The 21,309-nt window shown below is 52.0% G+C and overlaps 1 protein-coding gene across 3 annotated transcripts in view; it reads left to right on the top strand.

The window, feature by feature from the left end:
- Positions 1-19,497, top strand: part of FRMPD3 (FERM and PDZ domain containing 3) — a 51,361-nt gene extending 31,864 nt beyond the window's left edge. For all 3 annotated transcript variants that reach the window (XM_051787720.1, XM_051787730.1, XM_051787740.1), the window contains 3 exons: positions 7,179-7,323; positions 11,701-12,525; positions 13,345-19,497. In XM_051787720.1, coding sequence (XP_051643680.1) covers positions 7,179-7,323; positions 11,701-12,525; positions 13,345-16,214 — 3,840 coding nt within the window. In that variant the 3' untranslated portion in view covers positions 16,215-19,497. The remainder of the gene's footprint in view (positions 1-7,178; positions 7,324-11,700; positions 12,526-13,344) is intronic.
- Positions 19,498-21,309: the final 1,812 nt, after the last annotated feature.

Consider the following 21,309-nt stretch of genomic DNA (forward strand, 5'->3'; position numbering starts at 1 on the left):
TTGCATTTATTTTAGGAGAAAAAGAAATGGTGTTTGTCTTATGAATTATTCACTAGGTAGTTAATTCGTTTGTTTTGGAGCTTTTCCAGCCTGGGCTTCCGTTTCTGTTTAAAACAGCACATTTAGGATACAAACCCAGGGCTGGTACCTCTGCTTTGCCTTCTTTAGCTTTTTGCCACTGCAAGTGTGGCAAGGAGGGGGTAAATGCTGACAGGACCCTTCACAGAGGAGCAGAGGAACAAAAGCCTCCAGGCCGATGCTACCGGTTCCAAGAAGGATTTTTGTTCCCTGCAAGGTCCATGAGAGCTGCTGGGAGGACAGGAGCAAGTTTCATCTCAACAGTCACAAGGGAGCAGGGCAGGTTTGCTTGGGAATGCTGAGAAAGTTCACATCCTGTAGCTGGGGGCAGGACAGCACTCCCCCAGCTGCCCTGAGTGGTGCAGGTGTTTTGCAGGATTTCGTGGTCATTCCTGCCTGGTAGTCTCCTCTCTGCTGTGGCTGTTGCTTCTCCATTCTTCCTCCTGCGCTCTGGACTTGCTGATGTTCAAGCATTGATTCTGAAGCTCATAGATTTGCTGGGGGCAGCGAGGTGGCAAAAGATGTCTCCTGTGATTTGTATGCATTAGGTGCAGCTTGTGCAGGGGGCACTGTGTGGGGCTCAGGGGGCCCTGCATCTCCCAGGGGCTTCCCCCTCCTGCTGCCTGGCAGTGCTGGGACCAGCATTTGAGAGTGGCCAGTGCTTATGTTCCAGCTCAGAACTGGGCTTCAGGCATGCATCTCCTCCCCTCCCCAGTGCAGTCCTCTTCTACCTCCCAGTATCCCAGGAAGGACAGTGTCAGCATCTCCTGCCTGGCACCTGGACAAGCCCAGCAGCCCTGATGGGGCACAGAGGGGTGGATGACTGGCCACCACGCTCACCCAGTGCAGGAGGTGTGGGGAGAGCTGCCTCAGCTCCAGGCTCCCCTGGCTGTGCGGCTCCGCAGCTCCCGCAGAAACAAAAGGTTTGTTTTTTACTGAAATGCCTTTTCCAACGGAGCATTTCTGCTTTCTGATTTACACAGCTACACACTGCTGGGCTTTTTCTTATTAACAGTCTTGACTTTGGAAAAAAGGCTGCTGAAGCACTCTGAATGAGAATGAAGGATGTTTGGGGGACAACTGGATCGCCTGAGCCCAAAAACAAGTGTGTGCAGCTTGAAAGAGGAGCTGTTCCAGGCTGTGCCATGTCCCTGTGCGGGGCTGTGGGGCAGGAGCACAGGGTGTCTGGCTGCTGGACAGGCACAATTCAATCAAAGGCATCTGGGTAATTGACTTCAGTCTCCAGCAGGGCCTGCAGCCAGCCAGTGCTTAAGTCGAGATCAAGACTTGACAGAGGAAAACAAAGGCAAAATTAATTCACAAAGGTCCCTGGCTGCTGCTGTGCCTGGAATCTGAGTATTGATCTTGGTGTCCCAGGGGCCCCCAGTGTGCTTCCAACCTGCCTTGAAAATAAATACCATGCACAGCTGGGGTTCAGCCTTTCCCTCTCCCCCTGGAAGAAGCCACAGAGCCCCTTCCTCTCACTGGAGATATGATGGTGACCCCTCCGAGCCCTCCCTGCTGGAGCCAGCCCCGAACCCAGTGGTGCTCCCCCAGTTGAGCGTGGCAGGGACATGCCATGGGTGCCCAGGCCAATGCCCTCTCTGTATTTGCCAGCTTGTGGTCTGAAAACTGTGGGGAGCCCCATCGTACTGACAAGGGCAGGCGAGGCCAACATTACTCCTGCTTGTGCAAACAGTGGCTGAATCCTATCAGATTTTTCCATGAAGAGCAAGGCTCTGGAGTGACAATGGACCTGGAGGCTCTGGATTCGTCTTTATTTGCATTAAGCCGTGCTGAAACACTGTCACCTCGTGGGAGAGAGGGAGGGGTTGAGATTTCCTTTGGCTCAGTAGGTGGGGTGGGAGGGGCGGGCGCAGATTCCCGCTCGCAGTGGGATGTAGAGCAAAGCAGTGGGATGTAGAGCAGAGCAGTGGGATGTAAAACAGAGCAGTGGGATGTAGAGCAAAGCACGTCCCAGTGTGTGGTGCCAGCCCCGGCGCCACCCAAAGCGCTGCCTGCAGGCACCCAGGACGGGAGCCAGCCAGAAAGACAGGAGCCAGCCAGAAACACAAGAGTCAGACAACACGTGGAGAGGATGAGTTTCCAGGCCCCTCAAAGCCAAATTTGATTTGTTCGCTTAAAAAGGAATTAAAAAAAAAAAAAAAGAAATTAAAAACTCCTCAACCAAACAAGCAGCCCTCGGGCACCCAGTGGGCGTGAAGGGAGCCTGGGTGTGCTGCAGCCTGGGGCGGCCTGAGCTGCCTTCCTTCAGCAGATAGGAAATGTGGAGGATGCCAAAAGCACCAGCAGGCTCTGGTTGTTAGAAATCCCCCGAGCCTTTTGAGTAGCCGGGGGGAAGATGAAAGCTAGCCAGGGTGGCAGCTCCAGCATGATGGGGAGGTGTCCTGCGCCTTCCCAGGACACAGCAGCACAGAGAGGGGACACAGCACCAGCACTGAAGCGGAGAGGAGGAGACCCCCACAAGCCTGCAGTCTCTAGAGGTACCTCCATATCCAGTTTTGTAGGACTGCAAGGCACAAGGAGGGTGTTCACCTGGCAGAGGTGGCGACTTCTTGAACCCTAAGGAAGGAGAGACCTGCAGGTCTGCTGCAAACCAAGGCAGGGCATTTATTGATCAACAGGTGGGAAATTGTGGTCCTAATCACAAGCAGCCTGGTATTGATAGAGCTGAGTTAATAATGCTTAAGGGGAGACAAGGAAAGGTCAATGTAGAAGTGAAAAATCGACTGCTGTCTCGTTAGGCCCGGGTGCCTATATTATATAAACTTGGCAGTGCACCTCAAGTAAACCAGGGAACATAAATTATGTAAATTCATCTCCCATCTTTCTACTGCACTGTTTTAAAGAAAGCAGGGTAAGACACAGAGCACATGATAAAGGGGGGAGACTAAAAGGAAATGCACATAAGCTTAAGGGCTATCATATGCATAGATTTTCCTGCATAGGTCATAAATTAATTTAAATATGAGGACTATTAAAATCCTCTAGCATAATCCTGGACATAAAATTTCCTCCAAATGTCCTTCTATGAAACCTTTGCCTTTATCTGAACAAGACAATACCCTCCAGAAGGACATTGAGGTTTGATTTAAAGGTAGGGCATAATAGAAAAAGCACTATATCATTAATAAGCTAATGCAAAAGTTATCTCTTCCATCTAGTATAAATGTATTTTGTTTTACTTTCCAGAGTGACTGGTTGCCGAGCAGGAAACTTGGAGTGAAAAAGTGTCCTTTCCTCACAAGGCCTAGAAAATCTAGAAAACCATTATGAGTGAAAGACCAAAACAGCAATAATTTCAGGCTGGTATTACACATTTAGATGTAGAAAGAGTATTCTCTTTAAAATTACCTTCTTTACATGTTGGCATATTACAGGTCAGAGACGAACCTTTTCCTGGGCATCCCACTGGGAATCTGAATCAGTGCTGACAGGGCAGGGAGCGGGGTCTTAGAAGAATGGCACTGGTTTTGCTCCTGCTGCATCCTTCCCTGCCTTCCAGCTGCTCACAGAAGTCTCTCTGCTCTACTGCACCACTGGGTTTAGAAAACTTATGAAGATTCATGCTCTTCCAGGTTGCTGCCTTTTTGTCAGGTTTGGTTGAGATTGAGCAGCAAATTATAACAATTGCAGGGAGACACAGGGATGTTGCATGAGCCCCAGCCCTTGGGGACCAGGCCAGTCCTGACCACTGGCACGAGCCTTCGCTGCTTCTTGCAGGATGTTTCCAAAGGAAAGGGGATCAATCCCATTTGCTGCAAGCCATGGGTATCACAAGGAAGCCCAAAGCACAGCCCTGCGTGGTTCTTACTTTAGCAGCTCCGTGCAAAGCTGCCCTGAATTTACCATTTAAAACCCTTAGCACCGTCAGTTGGAAATTTTTCATGCATCTGTTCACAAAGTCAATGTTTGCTCAGCTCTCCTGTGCCTGGCTGTCTCTGCACGGTCTCATTTGCTTTTCCTACGTGGAGCAGGGTGACCAAGGTTGCTGATGCCTAAAAATAACATCTCCATTAGCTGCCATCCCTGATACCTCCTCTTTGTGGCCTGATTTCCCAATGAAACAAGGCTGCTGTGATCATGTTGCCTCTTTGCCTCTTGACCCCATAAATCACTCTCAGATCTGCTGGCCACTTTCAGCAGTGGCTGTGGCAACAGGGTGGGTGTCTCAAAGGTAGCTGAGCTGTTGCAATCTCAGCAAAACCACCTAGGTGAGAGAAAGAGAGAGATTCCATCTTGTAACCCTGCATGGAAAAGAGTTATGATCAGACCTCTCTTAGTGAGCAGCAGAGAAGCTGCCAAGGCCAGGGGAGATGCACAGCCTGACTGAAACAGCTTTGCTCACATTCAGTGTCTTTGTAAACAGCCCATAATCCATCAGCAGGACACAGAGCCCCAGCAGTGTGGGCTCCCAGGCCGTGTGGAGATCACCAGAGTGCTGCAGCTTAAGTGATTTAATCCCTAATAACAATATTTGAACACTTAACAATTAGAGAAGAACTTTCACGCAGCTTCCTTGTCAAGATGTGAGAGTAATCATTTCTAAGACCCCATTCTAAGCTGTAATGCTAATCAGTATTAAGATCCTTCTTTTTCAGAGCAGAATGCCACAGTTAACCCCAGCATGCCAAGATGATTCCACTGATTGCTGGAAGCTGTTCTGGAGGCTGGACTTGCTTGGACACCTGGTAGGGAGGTCACAGCACCTTGGTGCTTCTGTTTCATTTGTAGGCAAGAAACTACAGTCAGGGTGGTTGTACCTCAGTCCTGTCACCCTCAGGAGGACTGATCCAGGGGCTGCTTCTTGCCAGCAAGAACCTACAGTCCCATCTCAGGATGGGTGGGAAAAATCCTGAAGCAGAGGAAGCTGAGCAAAGCTGGGAATGGGTCTCAGAGATAAAGATACCCAGCTGGGGTACTGAGGCTTCACTGTGGGCTGGACTCTTGAGTGCTGACAGGGAGGCACTGAGGGTCCACAACTCTGTGCCACTCTGCCTTGGTGTCCCCAAGAGCTGGCTGTGAATCTCTGGCGTGGGACTCACACATGGTGGAAACTACCTCCTAATTTTCCATTTGAAAGGGAATTCTTAACCCCCCTTGGCCTCTTCGTTTATTCTCCTGGTAGTGGATGTTTATCAGCCAGTGCCTCCCTCCCGCTGGGGTTTGTTCCCTTCCTCACTGTTGCACTCCAACCATCGGCTGCCACAAAACAGAGGGGGGAAAATGCACAAATATCTCTCCATTCAACAGATGGCTTGAAAAAAAAACAAGGAAGGAAGCTTAGCCAAGACACTTGTTTTAAGGGTGCTTCAGACACAGAAATGGAACACATGGTTTCCTTTCATCACTTGTGTCAGGATTGGAGCTGGGCTAGGAGGTGTCACCCCCCTCACCGCTGCACGCCTGTCTCCTTCAAGCTATGTGGAGAATCTCTTCACTACTCTATCTTGATACTCTCCCTTTGATCTGTGTCTTCTCAGGTTTATTTTCCAAGATGCAGAAAGAGCCTTGTCAAGTGGGCAGTGGCAGAGCCTCTCAGCAGAGGACATTCACCTGTCAGGCTCTTTCTCTTCCACATCAAGTTATTTCTTTTCCTTTCTCTTCCTGCACAACAGCCAAAGAGGGAACTTTTTTACCCTGGCCCAAGGGAAAATCTGCCCCTGCCAGGGGCTGGCGTGGCTTGGGGATCACCTGCAGCTCTGCCCAGGGCTGATGTCTTCACACCCAAGTTTATTGCAGTGTGTGGTCCAGAGTGTGACGTGCTGGCCTAAGGCGGGTCTTCCTCTGCCACAATCTGCTTGGTGGCTTAAAAAAGCAAATATTGAGCAGAGCACAGAACTGGCCAGTGGGTACCAGGAACCTCCTGTGGTTATAAAACAAGAAAACCAAAATAGCTTTAATGCTTTTCACACTGCGTAGGCTTAAGTGGTTTTTAAAACAGGCTTGGTGTGCCCTGAATGTGGTAAATGAATTCCTCAGAGTCCTGGAGGGCTGTCAGTGTGCAAGAGACCGGGCATGGCAGGAGGGGCAGCCTGAGACACAGCAGCTAAACGTCCCCCAGCTGCCTCAGATAAGCCCTGTAACGGGGTACAAAGGTCCTTTGGGTAGGGGTGCTTTGTGTAAGGGGTAGATGAGGGCAGGAGCTGCCTTGCCATAACTTTATTGAAGGCACTGTCAATTTTTTTCCATCTCATGGGTCTGCCTTGAGCAGTGCTGGGGGCTCAGGCCAAGCGTGGACCACTCGACTGAGCTGTGTGGGGTCCCAGCAGTGCATAGGAGACCTCACTGGATGGGTAAGAGTGAATCCCACCCCAACAGCTTCCCAGGATAGCTCGTCTTCTCCCTGGGACAAGCTGGGAGTCAGGGAGTTGTGCTGTCTGCTGCTCGACTGTGCCGTGAGGTGACATGTGTCACACAGATCATGTCTGATTTTTATTTCTCTTTAAAGCAAAGATCTTTTTTAGCATGTGAATAAACGCTCTCCTAAAAGAGAAGACACCATCTGCTCCCAAGCACAAATTTAATTTTCCAAAGGGATAGATTTAAATAAGATCCACAGGCACGGAGTGGTAGCTGGGGGAGCCTGTAATGGGGCTTGGCCCCTTTGGCATCTTGCTGGAAGCAGATGTCTTAGTTTATGGGGGGGAGACGTGGTGCCTGCAGTGGAACAGGGGTTCTGGCAGCTGGAGACTCCACAAACTCCCTGAGCTCCCAAGGTTAAACTGGTGCTTGCAGGTAGGCTTAGAGCATCGACAGGCAGACAAATGATCAGAAGGCAGTTGTGTGGGGGCTCTGCCACACACAGCCTGTGCCCAGTGGGGCTCCAGCTCTTTCCTCATCCTCAGGGGAGTCAGCAAGCAGGAATCACAGCTGCAGCGAGGCACTTTCTTGTGCACAGCCATTTGTTGGGTGGGCTGGAGCAAGGATGTGCACCTGGCTGGTTTTTTCCTGTGCGAGTGCTGAAAGTGCCAGCAGCTCACCAGTCACACCAGTGACTGGTGCAGCCCCTGTGGAGCTTTGCTCCCTGTCAGCTGAGCCTCGTGGCCCTCACGTGCTTTGCCTCTCTTGCCTTCCAGCCGCTGGTGTTGCTGATGGAGTGGCCTGAAGCCACCAACTTTGCCTGCCTCATCGCGGGCTACTGCCGTCTGCTGGTGGACTCCAAGAAGATGATCCTGTCCAGGGCCCCCAGCCAGCCACCCCCACCTCAGATTATCAAGGCAGGTACGTTTCAGCCTCTGCTTTGTGTGCGAGCCCCTTCCCCAGCCTCCCCCTCCCTCTCCTCCCTCCACCCAGGGCTCTGCAGCATTAGGAAGGTGAAGGGTTTATCTGGCATCTCCCCTCTGCTCCCATTCACCCGAAGAACAAGCAGCCTCCCTTTTAACCAGAAAGCAAGGAGCAGGGACACAAGTCCTCACTTTGGATAAGCTCTGGCTTGCGGTGTCAGCTCAAGCCGCAAACACTCGCTGTGAGTGTTGTTCTGGCAACTCCTGGAGCAGATCCAGGAGGTGCTGTTTGAGAAGACCTGTAATGCTGCCAGCTAAATGCTGGATCCTCACAGAACAGCCTGTGTGCTGCCGCAGGGATGCAGCACACACTCCCTGGATGGCATCCCGGCTCCAGGGACCTGCGTGAGGGTATACACTCATTGGACTGCATTCCCGCTGCCTTTGGATACTGCTGCCTCCATCCCAGGGGTCTGCAAGCATGGCTGCTCTGCTGATTTCCCAAATCAGGAAGGCAACTTTGGTGTCCCAGCTTTTCAGCCTGATGCAAGGAGCAGAAGGCTGGTCTGGGCACAGCAGGAGGGTCTGTCCTGACAGGCAGCAATGCTGTTCCTTGAGGATGGATTACAGGTGTGAGTCATGCTCAGGAAAGATCAGTGATTCTCAGGAGTGATTTCAAACAAGGGCCAGCCATGCTGCTGTTCCATGCAGGTGTTCACATCAGATGTGTTTTGTACAGGGAAATACAAAATATGGGTAAAATACCAACCCAGAGCTCTATGGAAGGTTGCCTCGAGACCTCCCAAGTGAAGCTGCAGCTTCAGGCAAGTTTTTAGTTTAGCTGGCAGTGTCAAAATTTCCTCCTCAAGGTGAGACTGGCTTGGGGAGGTGGGAGGAGTGCAGAGAATTAGCAGGGTCACTGGGAGACGACTTGGTGCCATTGGGGAAGGCACCTGGACACAGACTCAGCACATGTTGGGGGACACCCTCACAAGAGGCATCAAGAAACTACCTGCAGCAACCTCAGTGAATCCAGGCAAAGGCCTGGCAGTTGATGATGGTGTGAGTATAAGCAGTTTCCTTTTCCTTCTTCCCCTGTGGCTCTGGTTGACAGCTGGCACTGTGCTCCCTGCTCTGGGTGTCCTACGGGAACATATTCAGGCACATTTTGCTGTGAGCAGGGGGTGTTCCCAACTTAACTGGCCATCATCAGAGTGGTCCTTCCCAGGCTCATGTCACCCTGACTTGGGCTTCTGGAACACATGGGGCACATGGCTGTGGGGAGTCAGAGGGTGGGGAGAGCATCCCAGAACATACCCAAGGGCTTGGAAGGAGGCTGGTGGCACCCACAGGGTGCAAGTGGTGTTTTTCCACACTCTAGCAATGATGATAATAGGCAGGATTTTTTCTTGGGGAGGTTTTCCTTCATGGGTGTGGTCCAAACCTCTGCCTTTGCCCTTTTCTTGACAATCTCAAGAAGCCAGTGTCACTCTGCTGGAGGTAAGGGGAGTCACAGTCTGGGTAGGACAGCAGTGGAGCAATGGGTCTGAGCCAGCCCCTCCCTGGATGGCCTGTTCTATCCTCAGAGGTGCAGTGAAAACCTCTGTGACCAGTGGAGTGGAGCAGTTTCCCTGCAGACCCTGCACACTCGGCCCAGCTGCTCAGCCGTCCTTCAGAAGGAGTGAATTTAGTGTGTATTGGGAAGAGTCTGCTCACAGTTCTGGTCTCAAAGGGCTGCAGGCTGAGCTGTCAGGAGCTGGGCGGATCACAGGGAGCAGGGACTGCTGATCATTAGCACATCCTTGCAGGAGTGATAAGAAAGCCCCACTGGGATGAACTAAGTTAGCCCAGACGGTTGACTTCCCAGGCTGCAGGCAGGCTGTGCCAGCATCTTAAATGTAAAATCAAGCCTTGGCCCATGCTTTTACCTAGAAGAGGAGCACATCCATCTTCCCTGAGGTCCATTAAAACCTCCTGCTGAACTGCAGACATTTTTAGAAATGCACAGGCTGTCCCAGTGTTGTCAGTTAGATCCATCTCTCTGCATTTCCCTGCGGAGCCATATGCCAGAGCCTTGCCCTCCGTCGTCCCTGCCCCTTCTTTCCCCCACTCCCACCAGGAGCCATTGTCAGCCAAGCAGCTCTCTGCCCTTAATTGCTCTCTCAGCTCTTTTCTCAGGAACTTTTACCCCCAAGCATCCAGCAGCTGGATTATGGATTTGAGGGGTTTGGCCCCATTCAGCAGCAGGCCCTGGCTCATCATGAGCAGCCAGTGAGGCATGGACATGATCCATTGGAGGTGTCTGGGTTTGGGAAAGCCTCTGCCTCAGCCTGTGCCACCCTGCCACATCCCACATGTCCCCTCATGTGTTCCCCTACACAGCATTTCCGAGCACTGGCATGGCCACAAATGAAAGAGACTTAGGGTTGAGTGGGGATTTTAGCACTGCAGGTGATGAACAGTATAATACAAACGTGTGTTTGGGGAGACAAATTGTCCAATTTGTTGAGCTAATGAATTTAATTAGGATTTGTTTGATTTAATTTATCCTTGGTAAGACAGAACCTGCATCCCCTGGTAGCCATTCTCAGCACAGCTGCACAGTTCAACCTGCAATGCAGACAGATGCCTCTCCTGAGGGCTGGACTACTGGCCAAGCAGTATTTCAGCCACTTGCCTTGCCCAAGGGAGCAAGGGCAGGCTGTCACAGGTAGATACTTCACAGCAAGAGCAGCAGGCTCTTTCAGAGCCAGCCTGATCCAATAGCCATCAGCCAGACAGAAATAACACATGGATCGTGGGCAGCAAGGGACAGGGGGCTGGGGGTGTGTCTGTCACTTAAACACAGCCAAACTACATTGGATGCCTCCCCAAAAGGCAATACTGCACCACATTTAGCAGTCTCCTGAGGAGCACTGCTTGGTCTGGCCAATGTTAGGCAAAAATTGTGACAATTTCTTCTTGCCAGTGAGCTGGCAGACTGAGGCTGAAGGTTCTTGTTGGTGCATGCAGCCAGGCTGCTCCTGCTGCCCTCTGGATGTGGCTGGTGGATCAGTGATGTGGCACCTGTGTCCCTGTGTCAGTGCTGGATGTGCTGGCCAGCCCTCCTCTGGCTCTGCCCAGCTCTGCCCCCAGCAACCTACTGGCATCTTGCTTCTTGTCCTTGGCTGCTGTCACGCAGCACAGATACAAGGCATTTTCCCAGGGAGAGAATCCTGCCTGGAGCAGTAAGAAAGCTTGAGACATTTAGGAAACAGACCTGTTGGGAAAGGTTAAAGGAATTTGCTGTGGTTAGTCTGGAAAAGAGATGGGCGGGGAGATGGAGAGGAAGGAACAGAACAGTATTTCTGATGCCTCAAAGCTGTCTGTGAAAGGGCACTGATCAGTTGTGCTGGTGGTCCATGGTGGCATTGATCTAATTCCTCATCAAAAAGAAAAAGCTTTAAAGTCAATACTCTTTTATCATAAATGTCATAATATTTTGCTTTATAAAATTTATATCATTAAACTCTATAGCATGTAATAATTTTGGAAATAATGGAGCAAACCCCACGAGCAGGTGGCATGCTACCTTAGTGTGTCACAGGGCTTTTGCTGGCACCTAAATCCTGTCCAGCCACCCTCTAGGCTCTTCTGACCTCCACCATCACTGCAGCTCAGCCACACCTAAGGGCTTCACTAATACACTTTAACAACTCTTTTAATGGGATTCTTTAATGGGAATCCAGATTTATTCATTTAGGGAAAGAAAGGCAAGTCAGCTCCTTCAATACCACGTGGGCTTTTTTTGAGCTGGCCACCTTCCACATGCACCCTGTAAATCTCTGTATGTTCCTCTCCCTTCTGCCTCTTCCGTGTCTTCTCTTTTCTTCTTATTGTAGGAAGGGGTTGATATCTCAGAGCCAGAAGGTCCCTTGTCTTCAGTGTCAGCAGTTCCCTCCTGCTCTTGGTGGCCACACATGGTACCTCTCAGGCTTATCCCTTTCCTCTTGAGAGACCCACACACTGGAAACATTCAAGGTCAGGTTGGACAGGGCTCTGAACAACCTGATCTAGTTGAAGATGTCCCTGCCCATTGCAGGGAGATTGGACTAGGTGGCCTTGAAATGTCCCTTCCAACCCAAACCATTTGATAATTCTATGGTCTGTACATGCAGGACATTTCTTCTCCCTGGGCAGATAGGCCCAGCAGGTTTTTGGAAGGTGGCCTGGCTGTGCTGCAGGGTACACACATGTCCCACTGCAGCCCAGCCTGCTGAGGAACGGAGGGCAGAGACTACATGGGTGCTTCTCCAGGGTGAGCAGGAGCTTCCCCATGCTGTTTTTCCTTCTCCCGGGTGCTGCTGCTAACATTCCTGTTGTGCTTTTGGTTTAGATTACATCAACGCACACAACTTCCACCGGCCTGCCGGGGCAGGGCACGTGGGAAAGAAAGAGAACGGGTTGGTGGGTGGCTCTGCCACTGTCACCGGAGCAGCCGGGCCTTCCGCCACCAGGGCTTCTGACTCGGAGCTCATCCGCTTTTGCTACCTGCACATGCGAGAGCAGAGGAAGGAAAGAGAGAGCGGCACGGATATCAATGAAAACCTGATTTTTTTTGAGGAAACTCGTCCCAGGACCAAATCTGACCCCACTTCCAAAAGCTCTGGCCAAGGCTACAACGGGGCTGCCAACGAGTATGACCCGGATGGCCTTGACCAAGACAGGCACGCGAGCAGGGCCAGGGCACACACCATAGACACCCACCTGCGGAGCGACGCCTCGCACTTCTACTGCGAGTCCTGCCAGGCCAAAATCAAGAGCCGGCTGGCCTCATGCATGGGGGGCAAGCCTGGCACCACCCGGGACAACATGGTGGACTTGATGTCGCTTCCCCCTCCCGGGAACGATGAGGAAGAAGACGAGACAACGTCCCTGCTCCCCGCCATCGCCGCCCCTCCTCCTGGCTTCCGAGACAACAGCTCCGACGAGGATGACCCCAAGCGCCGGGCGGCAGCTGCCCAGAGCCAGGAGCAGGGCCGGCACCTCTGTGGCATCCTCTACGACGAGATCCCTGTCACGCTGATAGACAGCGTGCAACCACGGACGGTCCGGGACCACGCCCAAGAGCTGGATGATGCCCTGGTGTCCACCCTGCAGGCACTGGAAGCCCTGGCTGCTTCAGAGGATTGCCCGCATCCCCCACCACAGCAGACAGCAGGTATTTCAGTGGCTGTGACTCCCTTTTTTCCCTATAGCCTTTCTTTCCTGTTGTACGTCCTTCCCTTTAGTCTCCTTCTCCCATCCTATAAGTGACTGTGGAGCAGCTTCTAGTAAAAACTAAGTTGTGGCAACAGGCTCTAGCAGGAGCAGCCAAGCTGCTGCTCAGAAGATTTCTAAGAAGCTGAGGTGGGACTCCTCTCCCTGGCAGTGGCTGAAGGAGTCTCTTGGTTATCCCATATCTGCCGTGGTCCACATGCCACTATGCTGGGGTGAGTCACTAACAGACCAGTACTGTGAGCATGAGTTCCTCCCCACTGTGACCCCACTCAGCTGGTACCTTTGGCCATCAGTCTTTGCAGGTTCCCACAGGTTTTGCAGGGTGTGAGCCCTTCACAGGGCAAACCTGCTGTCAGATGGGTGACTCTGGGACCAGCCTGCTGGCATCACAGTCCTTTGTCCCTCTCCCTGCCCTGGTTGCCCTACTCACTATGGCAGACCAGCTGTGACCCGATTTTCCTTCTGGGACCAGAGAAGCCCCTGTAGGGTGGTCCAGTGTTTCCACTAACACTAGAAAACTTCCCAGGACCTTTTCCTGGGCCAGGAGCTCTTGCTGAATTTATCTAGCAAGACAGCTCAGTGCTGAAAAGCGACCTCACTTAAAAGCATTAACTCTTATTAGTGTAAAGTCATGAAAGTTTCTCTGATGGGATGATGTGTCCTGCATTCCTGGGACCCTCTTGCTGCCTGGAGTTCCCCTCTCCTCCACACAGGGGTGGTGTGAGGTTTGTTGTGGGGTTTTCTTTGTGTCCCTCCTCAGGTCTTATTGTCCTGGCTGCCATCACTCCCGAGTCCTCCTTGGACTCTGGCCATGAGACGAACTCCTCAGAGCTCACCGATGTCTCGGAGATGGTCTCTGCCATGAAGCAGCATCAGAACGCAGCCTACTTCCTCACACAACACATCAACAAAGAAAACCTCCTGGCCAGGAAGGACTTGCCTTTCCGAATCCAGAGCTGTGCTGCCCAGGCTGTTCTCACCTCACCCTACCCCCTGAGCCGCCAGGAGCCAAACCCTTCAGTGAAGCCAGCTTCCTCTCCCCAAAGTCCTGGCCTTACCAGCTGCAACAGCAAACAGGAGCAGCAACATGCTGAGCAGAGCTACACCTCAGCTGTCCAGCCAGGGCTGACCCCCCAGCTCAGTGAGCAGAACAAGGGCGCTCCAGTGCCAAGCACTGAAAGCAAAGGTGCAGGCCACACAAAAGCTGCCTTTGAGGTATCTCTGAATCCCACAGCAGCCCTGAGCAGGGAGCAGTCACAGGATCTGCAAGAGAAGGTGCCCAAAGAGGTGCAGCCAAGCTCCAAGCTCCTCCTGGATCAAAAAAGCTGTGTAACTCCAGCCATCATTTCAGCTGCTCTGCAGCAAGTGGCAAATGCAAAAGCCTCAGCTCCCCAAGTGGTATCAGCCTTAAAAGAGGACCAGAATGTGAATGGTACCAGCAGCTGTGCATTAGCCAGCAGCAAGCCTTTGACACTTAAAGGAGGTCCACAAACTGCAGAGACATTATGCAACTGTCAGCAGCAGCAGCAGCAGCAACTCTCTCAGCAGCAGCACTGTGAAGTCTCTCCAAGCCCTAAAGAAGCTCACGGCAGTCAGGCTGAAGCTTTCCACCTCGCTTCAGCAGGTGAGGAAATGATGTCCAGTAAGACTTTTGCCTCTAAAAGCTACCAGCAAAAAGTGAGTAAAGATGTTCCAGGAAAAGCTGCAGGCGCAGAGACAGGGCAGAAGGCAGGTGGGGAAGCCACGAGCCTCGTCTTGCAGAAACACACAGCTCCTTCAAACCCAGGACAGAAAGTGCAACAGGAAAGTTCAGCCAAAATCTTAAAAGCTGAGAGCGGCAAAGTGCACTCTCCATCACCTGGTGGCATTTTCAGGAGCACCAGTGAGGAAGCCAAAGGGCCAATCCAGCTGATGCCCAGATCTGAGAGCCTGCAGATTAGCACTGTGCCTTCTAAAAAAGTAGAAAAAGTACTGGAGGTGACCCAACAAGATGCTGACGTCCCAGCTAAACCCAAAGCCCCAAAAGCTCCCTTCAGGTTCAGGAAGCTGTTCTCTGCAACGTTTCCGACCCGGCTGAAGAAGGAGACGGACGAGCGGCAGGCCCAGCTGCAGAAGGTGAAGCAGTACGAGCTGGAATTCCTTGAAGAGCTGCTCAAGCCAAAGAGCAAAGGTGACCTCCCACCACAGGAGTATCTGCACCCACCTGCCCCTGGGCGCTGCAGCTGCCAGCTAAGGAGCAGTCCTGTGCAAAAAGTCCCGGGGATGTCCAGGGAGCAGAGGCGCAGCTGTGACTGCAAGAGGATTTGCAGGGGAATGAGGCCACCCCCGAATCAGTTGGTGATACCAGAACTGGAGAGGAGAGGGAGGGATAAAGTTGCAGATGACCAGAAGAAAGTAGAAGCCATTAGGCTGACAAGCATGAGCAGCCCTTCCAAAGGCAAACGGATACGATCCACGAGTTTAGAGTCCAGAGACTACCGGTCAGATCCAGAGAACGGCGTGTCCTGTCTGGCAACGTGCACTTCCCCAGGGGAGTGCATGGGAGCACCGCACTACAGAAAGCTCTTGCGTCGCTACAGTGTCAGTGAAATAGATAAGACTGATAGGACATCCTTGTCCTCTGACATCTACCAGAACATCTATACGACCAAGCAGAAAGGCCCCCAGAAAGAGCCTGAGCCCAGCATCATCTGTCCTGTTCTGAAGAGCAAAATCCTGGAAGCCTCTGGAGTGGCTGACCCCTCCTATGTCCAGATAGCACAGGATAAAAAGAACCAGAAGGCTTCAGGAGTGTTCTCTGTCCAGGAGGAGATGTACCCAAGTCCTGCTGAGCTGCGGGATGAAGACACGGAGGACGAGAAGTGCTGCTCCATCCGGTACTGCTTCTACTACAGGAAATGTGATGTTGCAGATGATGGGAGTGAAAAGGATGAGCTGTCCTATTCCATCCCCATGCAGATACTCCCGGGAATGAAGCTGGACAATCAGATGGTCCCAGTCATGAGCAGGACTCTCCAGGTCCTAGATGCAACAGCCTGCAGCAGTCCCAATGACAGTCAGACCCAGGAAATAGATTTAAGGACCTCCAGTTTTGAGGGGAGCTTGGCAAAGATCAACACCCTTCGAGGCCACGCCTACAGCTTTCCCAACGGGTTTCTGCAAGTGCAGCTGGACACCAATGAGCTCCTGACTATCCTGAGGCAGTGTGTGCTGAGCCCTGATGTCCGGGACTGCAAACCCTACATCTCCCAGCTGGCTGAGTACAAGCAAGAGCTCGCCCTCAAGTTCAAGGAGTTTCGGGCGTCCTGCCGCCGCGTCGCAGCCGTGGACAAGAGCCCTTCCCACATGCTCTCTGCCATCACGAGCAGCTTCCAGGTGCTAAGCAGCCTCATCGAGACCTTTGTGAGGCTGGTGTACGTCGTGCGCTCGGAGTCCCAGCGCCAAGAGCTGCTGACGAAGGTGGAGGAAGTGGTGAGAAACTACACCTTCCTCCTGAAGGCTGCGGAGGAGTCCACGGCCAGGATGCTGAGCCACCAGCAGACCGTGGAGCAGCTCGCCCGCCAGTCAGCCACGGTTGCCACTGTCATGAGCACGCTGACACGCTCCCTAAAGACGCTGATCAATAAGTAAGCCAGCTGTGAAGACCAACAAGCCAGTGTGTGCCAGGCCACGTGCTGACGGTTCTCCAGTCTCACGGGTCTGGTGAGGATGCGTGTCTGCAGCCCCACATCCACCGGAGTCTGCAGTAGCCAAGACACTCTTTGATCTCTGCAGGATGGATGGTGGTGCTGGTGGTGGTGGTTTTGAAGGGTGGATTCATGCCCTGTCACAAGCTGTGCAAACCAGCTCGTCAGGGGGCTCAAGCAGCTTCTTTGCTTGTTCTCCCACACTGGCCTTGTCGGTGACGGTACTTGGGAGGCACAGCTGCCCCATCTCCACGCTAATTTGGTTCCATGGGGTTCTGGGCCTCACTGGTGCAAGGACCTTTGTCACAGTTTGTGGTAGGCCAGTGAGTTATCAGATGCTGAGCTGAAATCTTCTGGCTTCACTTGGGCAGTGTGGAGCCAAACCAGTGTCTTGCCACGTAAACAGCTCTTCTGCCTCCAGGATCTTCCTGGCCCACAAATACGACATCATTAGCAGCAGAAGGGATCTACAGGGATACAGCAGGGGTGAAAGTCCCTGCTGCTATGCTAGGGCTTGGGAAGTAGTCCTAGCACAGGCAGGATGCCATGATCCTGGGACAGAGCTAGGTCACCCTACTGGGCTCTACTGTCACAGCTTAGGCACCAGTGCTCTAGTCCTGAGCACAGGTACTGCCTGTGCAAAAGGCATGGGCTTAATGCCTGCAGGTAGGGAGGATCCAGGGAACTACAGGCCTGTCAGTCTGACCTCAGTGCTGAGAAGGTCATGCAGCAGGTAGTCCTGAGTGCCATCACATGGCATGTACAGGACAACAAGGGGATCAGGCCCAGCCAGCATGGGCTTGTGAAAGGCAAGTGCTGCTTGACCAGCGTGGTCTCCTTTTATGACAGGGAAGCTCAGTTAGTGGGTGAAGGAGAGGCTGTGGGTGTTGTGTACCTAGACTTTAGTAAAGCCTTTGACACTGTGTCCCACAGGATTCTCCTGGAGAAACTGGCTGGATGTCTGGGCCCAGGAAGTGGTGGGGAATGGAGTTAAATCCAGCTGAGACCAGTCACTAGTGCTGTCCCAGGGTTCAGTGTTGGGGCCAGTCCTGTTTAACACCTTTATCAATGATCTGGACGAGGGGATTGAGGGCACCCTCAGTCAGTTTGCAGATGACACCAGGTTGGGCAGGAGTGTTGATCTGCTGGAGGGCAGGAAGGCTCTGCAGAGGGATCTGGACAGGCTGGATCCATGGGCTGAGGCCAGCTGGATGAGGTTCAGCCAGGCCAAGAGTCAGGTCCTGCCCTTGGGTCACAACAACCCCCTGCAGCTCCAGGCTGGGGCAGAGTGGCTGGAAAGTGCCCGTGGGGAAAGGAGCTGGGGGAGCTGGTCCACAGCACCTGAACATGAGCCAGTGTGTGCCCAGGGGGGCAAGGAGGCCAAGGGCACCTGGCCTGTGCCAGCAACAGTGTGGCAGCAGGACCAGGGCAGTGACTGTCCCCTGTGCTGGGCACTGGGGAGGCCCCTCGAATCCTGGGTTCAGTTTTGGGCCCCTCATGACAAGAAGGACATTGAGGGGCTGGAGCATGTCCAGAGAAGGAAACGGAGCTGGGGAAGGGTCTGGAGCACAAGTGTGATGAGGAGCAGCTGAGGGAGCTGGGGGTGTTTAGCCTGGAGAAAAGGAGGCTCAAGGGGAACCTTCTCACTCTCTACAACTCCCTGGTTGTAGTCTGGTGGGGTTCAGGCTCTGCTCCCAGGCAACAAGTGACAGGACAAGAGGAAACGGCCTCAAGTTGTGCCAGGGGAGGTTTAGATTGGATATTAGGAAAAATTTCTTCACTGAAAGGGTGGTCAGGGTTTTTGGGATAGGCTGCCCAGGGAAGTAGTGGAATCACCATCTGTGGAGGTATTTAAAAGATGTGTAGTTATGGCCCTTGGGTACATGGTTTAGTGGTGGGCTTGGCAGTGCTGGGGGAACGGTTGGACTCAATGATCTTAGAGATCTTTTCCAACCTAAACAATTCTGTGTTCCCCTTCCTCTTCTGGATGGCTGTATCCATGAGACCCTGCAAGGAACCCAGACTGATCTTTGACCATCGCAAACCAGAAGCTGGGCTAGCAGCTGAGAGGAAACCTCTTTCACACCATTCTCTAGAGGTCAGGTTCTTGCCTCCAAGGCTCTGCTCAAACCCTCTCCTATATCCTTTCACCGTGACCATTAGAGAGGAACCCTAGATCAGCTTTGTCTGGGAGCCAGACAGGGGCTGTCCTCCTTGCCAGGGTGTTGGGGTTCTTTTGCAGTCTTCACCAGGCTGACTGCCATAAGAAGCATTATTCAGTACTGTGTGATGGTTATTTGTTTGAAGTTGGGTTTTTTCGATTGGGTTTGGTTTTTTGTTTTTTTTTTTTTTTCACTTGCAGGTGAATGGTAAAATGATTCCTAGTTGCGTTCCTTCCCACCCCAAGGTTCCCCTCCTCCTCCTCCCAGTCTAGCTACTAGATATAATCAGTCAGACAGCCTTAATTGGTGTTTCGCTGCAGTCACCTCCAAAACAGAGCAAGGAGAAAAATGCAAGGTTACACATGGCATTGCCCTTACCCTGCCACCCACTGCCCCTCCCGCGTGCACGGGGAGCGCGGGTCCCGCGTCTCCCCATCCCACCCCTCCGGCTGGAAAGAGAGGTCACGGCATTGATCAAACCCAGCCCGCTTGCCCCAGTGCTTGGGGAACGATCAGGGATCTCCGTAGGATCAGTCGCTTCCCACCTCCATCGTTTTTTACAAATATGCACATTCGGAACGTCTCGTTCTTCCGCAGGAGCTGTGGGAACGCACAACGTGCTTTTAACACGCGCGCCCTCGGCCCAGTGCAATAACCTCCCCCGGCCCGGGGCTGTCCTGGCCTTGGGCTGTCAGCAAGGCAGAGAGGATCCTGCTGTGGGACAGCCTCCTGATTTCAAGAACCATGTAGCAAATATCCAGTGGAAGAGCCAGTTGGGACGTCAGCCCGTGGTGTGCCAGGCCTGTTACAGTGCTGAAGGCTGACAGGGAGACGTGTTTTCCTTTTCCCTGGGAATAACCTGTTATGAAACTCTGAGTTTCTTCAAGCTCCCCGTTATGCCTATATCATTCCTCCATAAATCTCTCAGTCTAATACAGAGGAAAATTTTTTTATTGTCTGTATATATTATATATAAATTAAAAAAAATATATAAATTATATCTATACACAAAATTTATGTCTTGTTTTACAAACAAGAAAGATTAAATATATTAATCTTAATATCCAAACTAGCATTTGTGTCTTTTTTTAAGAATTTTGTGGAAATGTGGCTATTCTCAGCTGTACAAAACACTGTTTGTAAGCAAATCCACCTGTTTTTGTTGCTATGGAAATGCACCTATCTCCATACTGGAAGGGCACAGCTTAAAGATTCCAGCATTGCTGGGCTCCACAGCAGTTAAGTTACCATGCCATCAAGGATGCAGGTTGAAACGAACCGTTTGACTCGCCAAGGTCACTTTTGTGTTATTAATTTTGGTTTAATTTCCCTCCAGAAGAGGAAGGCAGCAGCAATCACCCCTTCAGCGCTGGCACTGGGCACTGTGGCTTTGCTGGGGAAAGTGTGGGACACCCTCCTGCCCCTTAAGTAGGGGAGAAAAGGATGCTTTAACAAACTCCTGGTCCCTTCCAGGTGAGCCAAGCTGAGCACCCACTGAGCAGCTCCAACCCATGTTTTCAGCCAAGTCCCAGCCTTTCCCTGGCTCTTCTGCCTGGGAAGAGGTGACAGTGTGTGACCTGTCAGTGGCCTGGTGGCTCTGCTGCCCCGTGGGACTGCTCAGTTGTGTCTGCAGGGGAAAGCCCAGCAAAAGCAGAATGTCAGAGCTGGGAAGAAATCTGAGCCGGGCAAACAATTTCCCAGCCACAGATGATTTCCAGAGTACACATTTCACCTGGCACAATGAACCCCGCTGTGTTTATCAGGGAGGAAAGCATTGATGTGTGTGCTCTATGCACCCCAAAGCCCCCAGGAGCTATAAAATCCAAGTGCAATAAGGATCCAGCACAAAAAAATAAATCCTTAGAGGAACTGGGTCATTCTCTGTACGGGGGTTGAATGTGTTGTCTAAAGCAAAGGCGGCAGCACTTGAGACTCACACATGCTCTCGGTGCCTCCAGGGCTGTTATTTTAATCTGCATCACACCATTTTCCATGCTGAACTGACGATGACACCGAAAGGGACAGAACCCACCTATTTATAAAGCTGGATGTGGATCGAAACCAAGAGGTTTTCTAACAACCCCCCAGAGCCTGAAAATATTATTGACAGCGGGCAGTGTAACCAGCGATCTCGGAGTCGGTGCTTAGTACCATCTAGTGGGCAATAAGCACCCTGTCAGAAAGGAATGGCTTCTTCACAGCACCCTCTTGTTTGTACCGAGATATTGTTTGTGGCAGTAGGTGCTCCAGGATCAGCCAAACGTCCCTTTGTGAATGGAGGAGCTGGACTGGTACATACCCAGGAAGGATGATGTTGCTGTGCTCGTTTTTTAGGTGTAGTCCCTGCAGCCTCAGCATTCGTAAGTGCCCTTAAAGGAAATGGTCCAGGTAAAACACAGAGAATTAAAAGTAATTTCTTTTTCCCAGTTCTACCTCCCATCTAGTTTATCTACCTGCAGACTGGCTAGTTCTCATCCAGCTCTTCACTTTGAAGCCACTGTGGCCCAGGAAGTCAAAGCAAGGAAAACGACAGTGTTGTTTGCAGGGGTGTGTGCAGAAAGATAAATGAATTTTTCTGCATCCCCTCTCACCAGAACAATCTTCCTGAGCATGACAGGTTGTGTTTGCTGCCCTTTAGCACCTTCTCAGAGCAGCACCAGCAGTACCTGCCCTTCTCATACTGCCTTGGCCCCGAGTTTTCTGCTGTAGCCTTACAGATGATGCAGATTTCCTTCAGAACCTTCACAGCTCCCAGGAGCACTGCTCAGCCACAGGATGTATTCCTGGCCATCTGATGTCACTGCACCCCCATAGCCAGCTCCCTCCCTTTACCTCCTCTAAATTATGTCTACTCTCAAGGAGTCCTCGCCAAGGCTC

Source organism: Manacus candei, unplaced genomic scaffold (assembly GCF_025592945.1).
Source record: "Manacus candei isolate 608988 ecotype Guabito, Panama unplaced genomic scaffold, ASM2559294v1 h1tg000003l, whole genome shotgun sequence".
Taxonomy (NCBI): Eukaryota; Metazoa; Chordata; class Aves; order Passeriformes; family Pipridae; genus Manacus; species Manacus candei.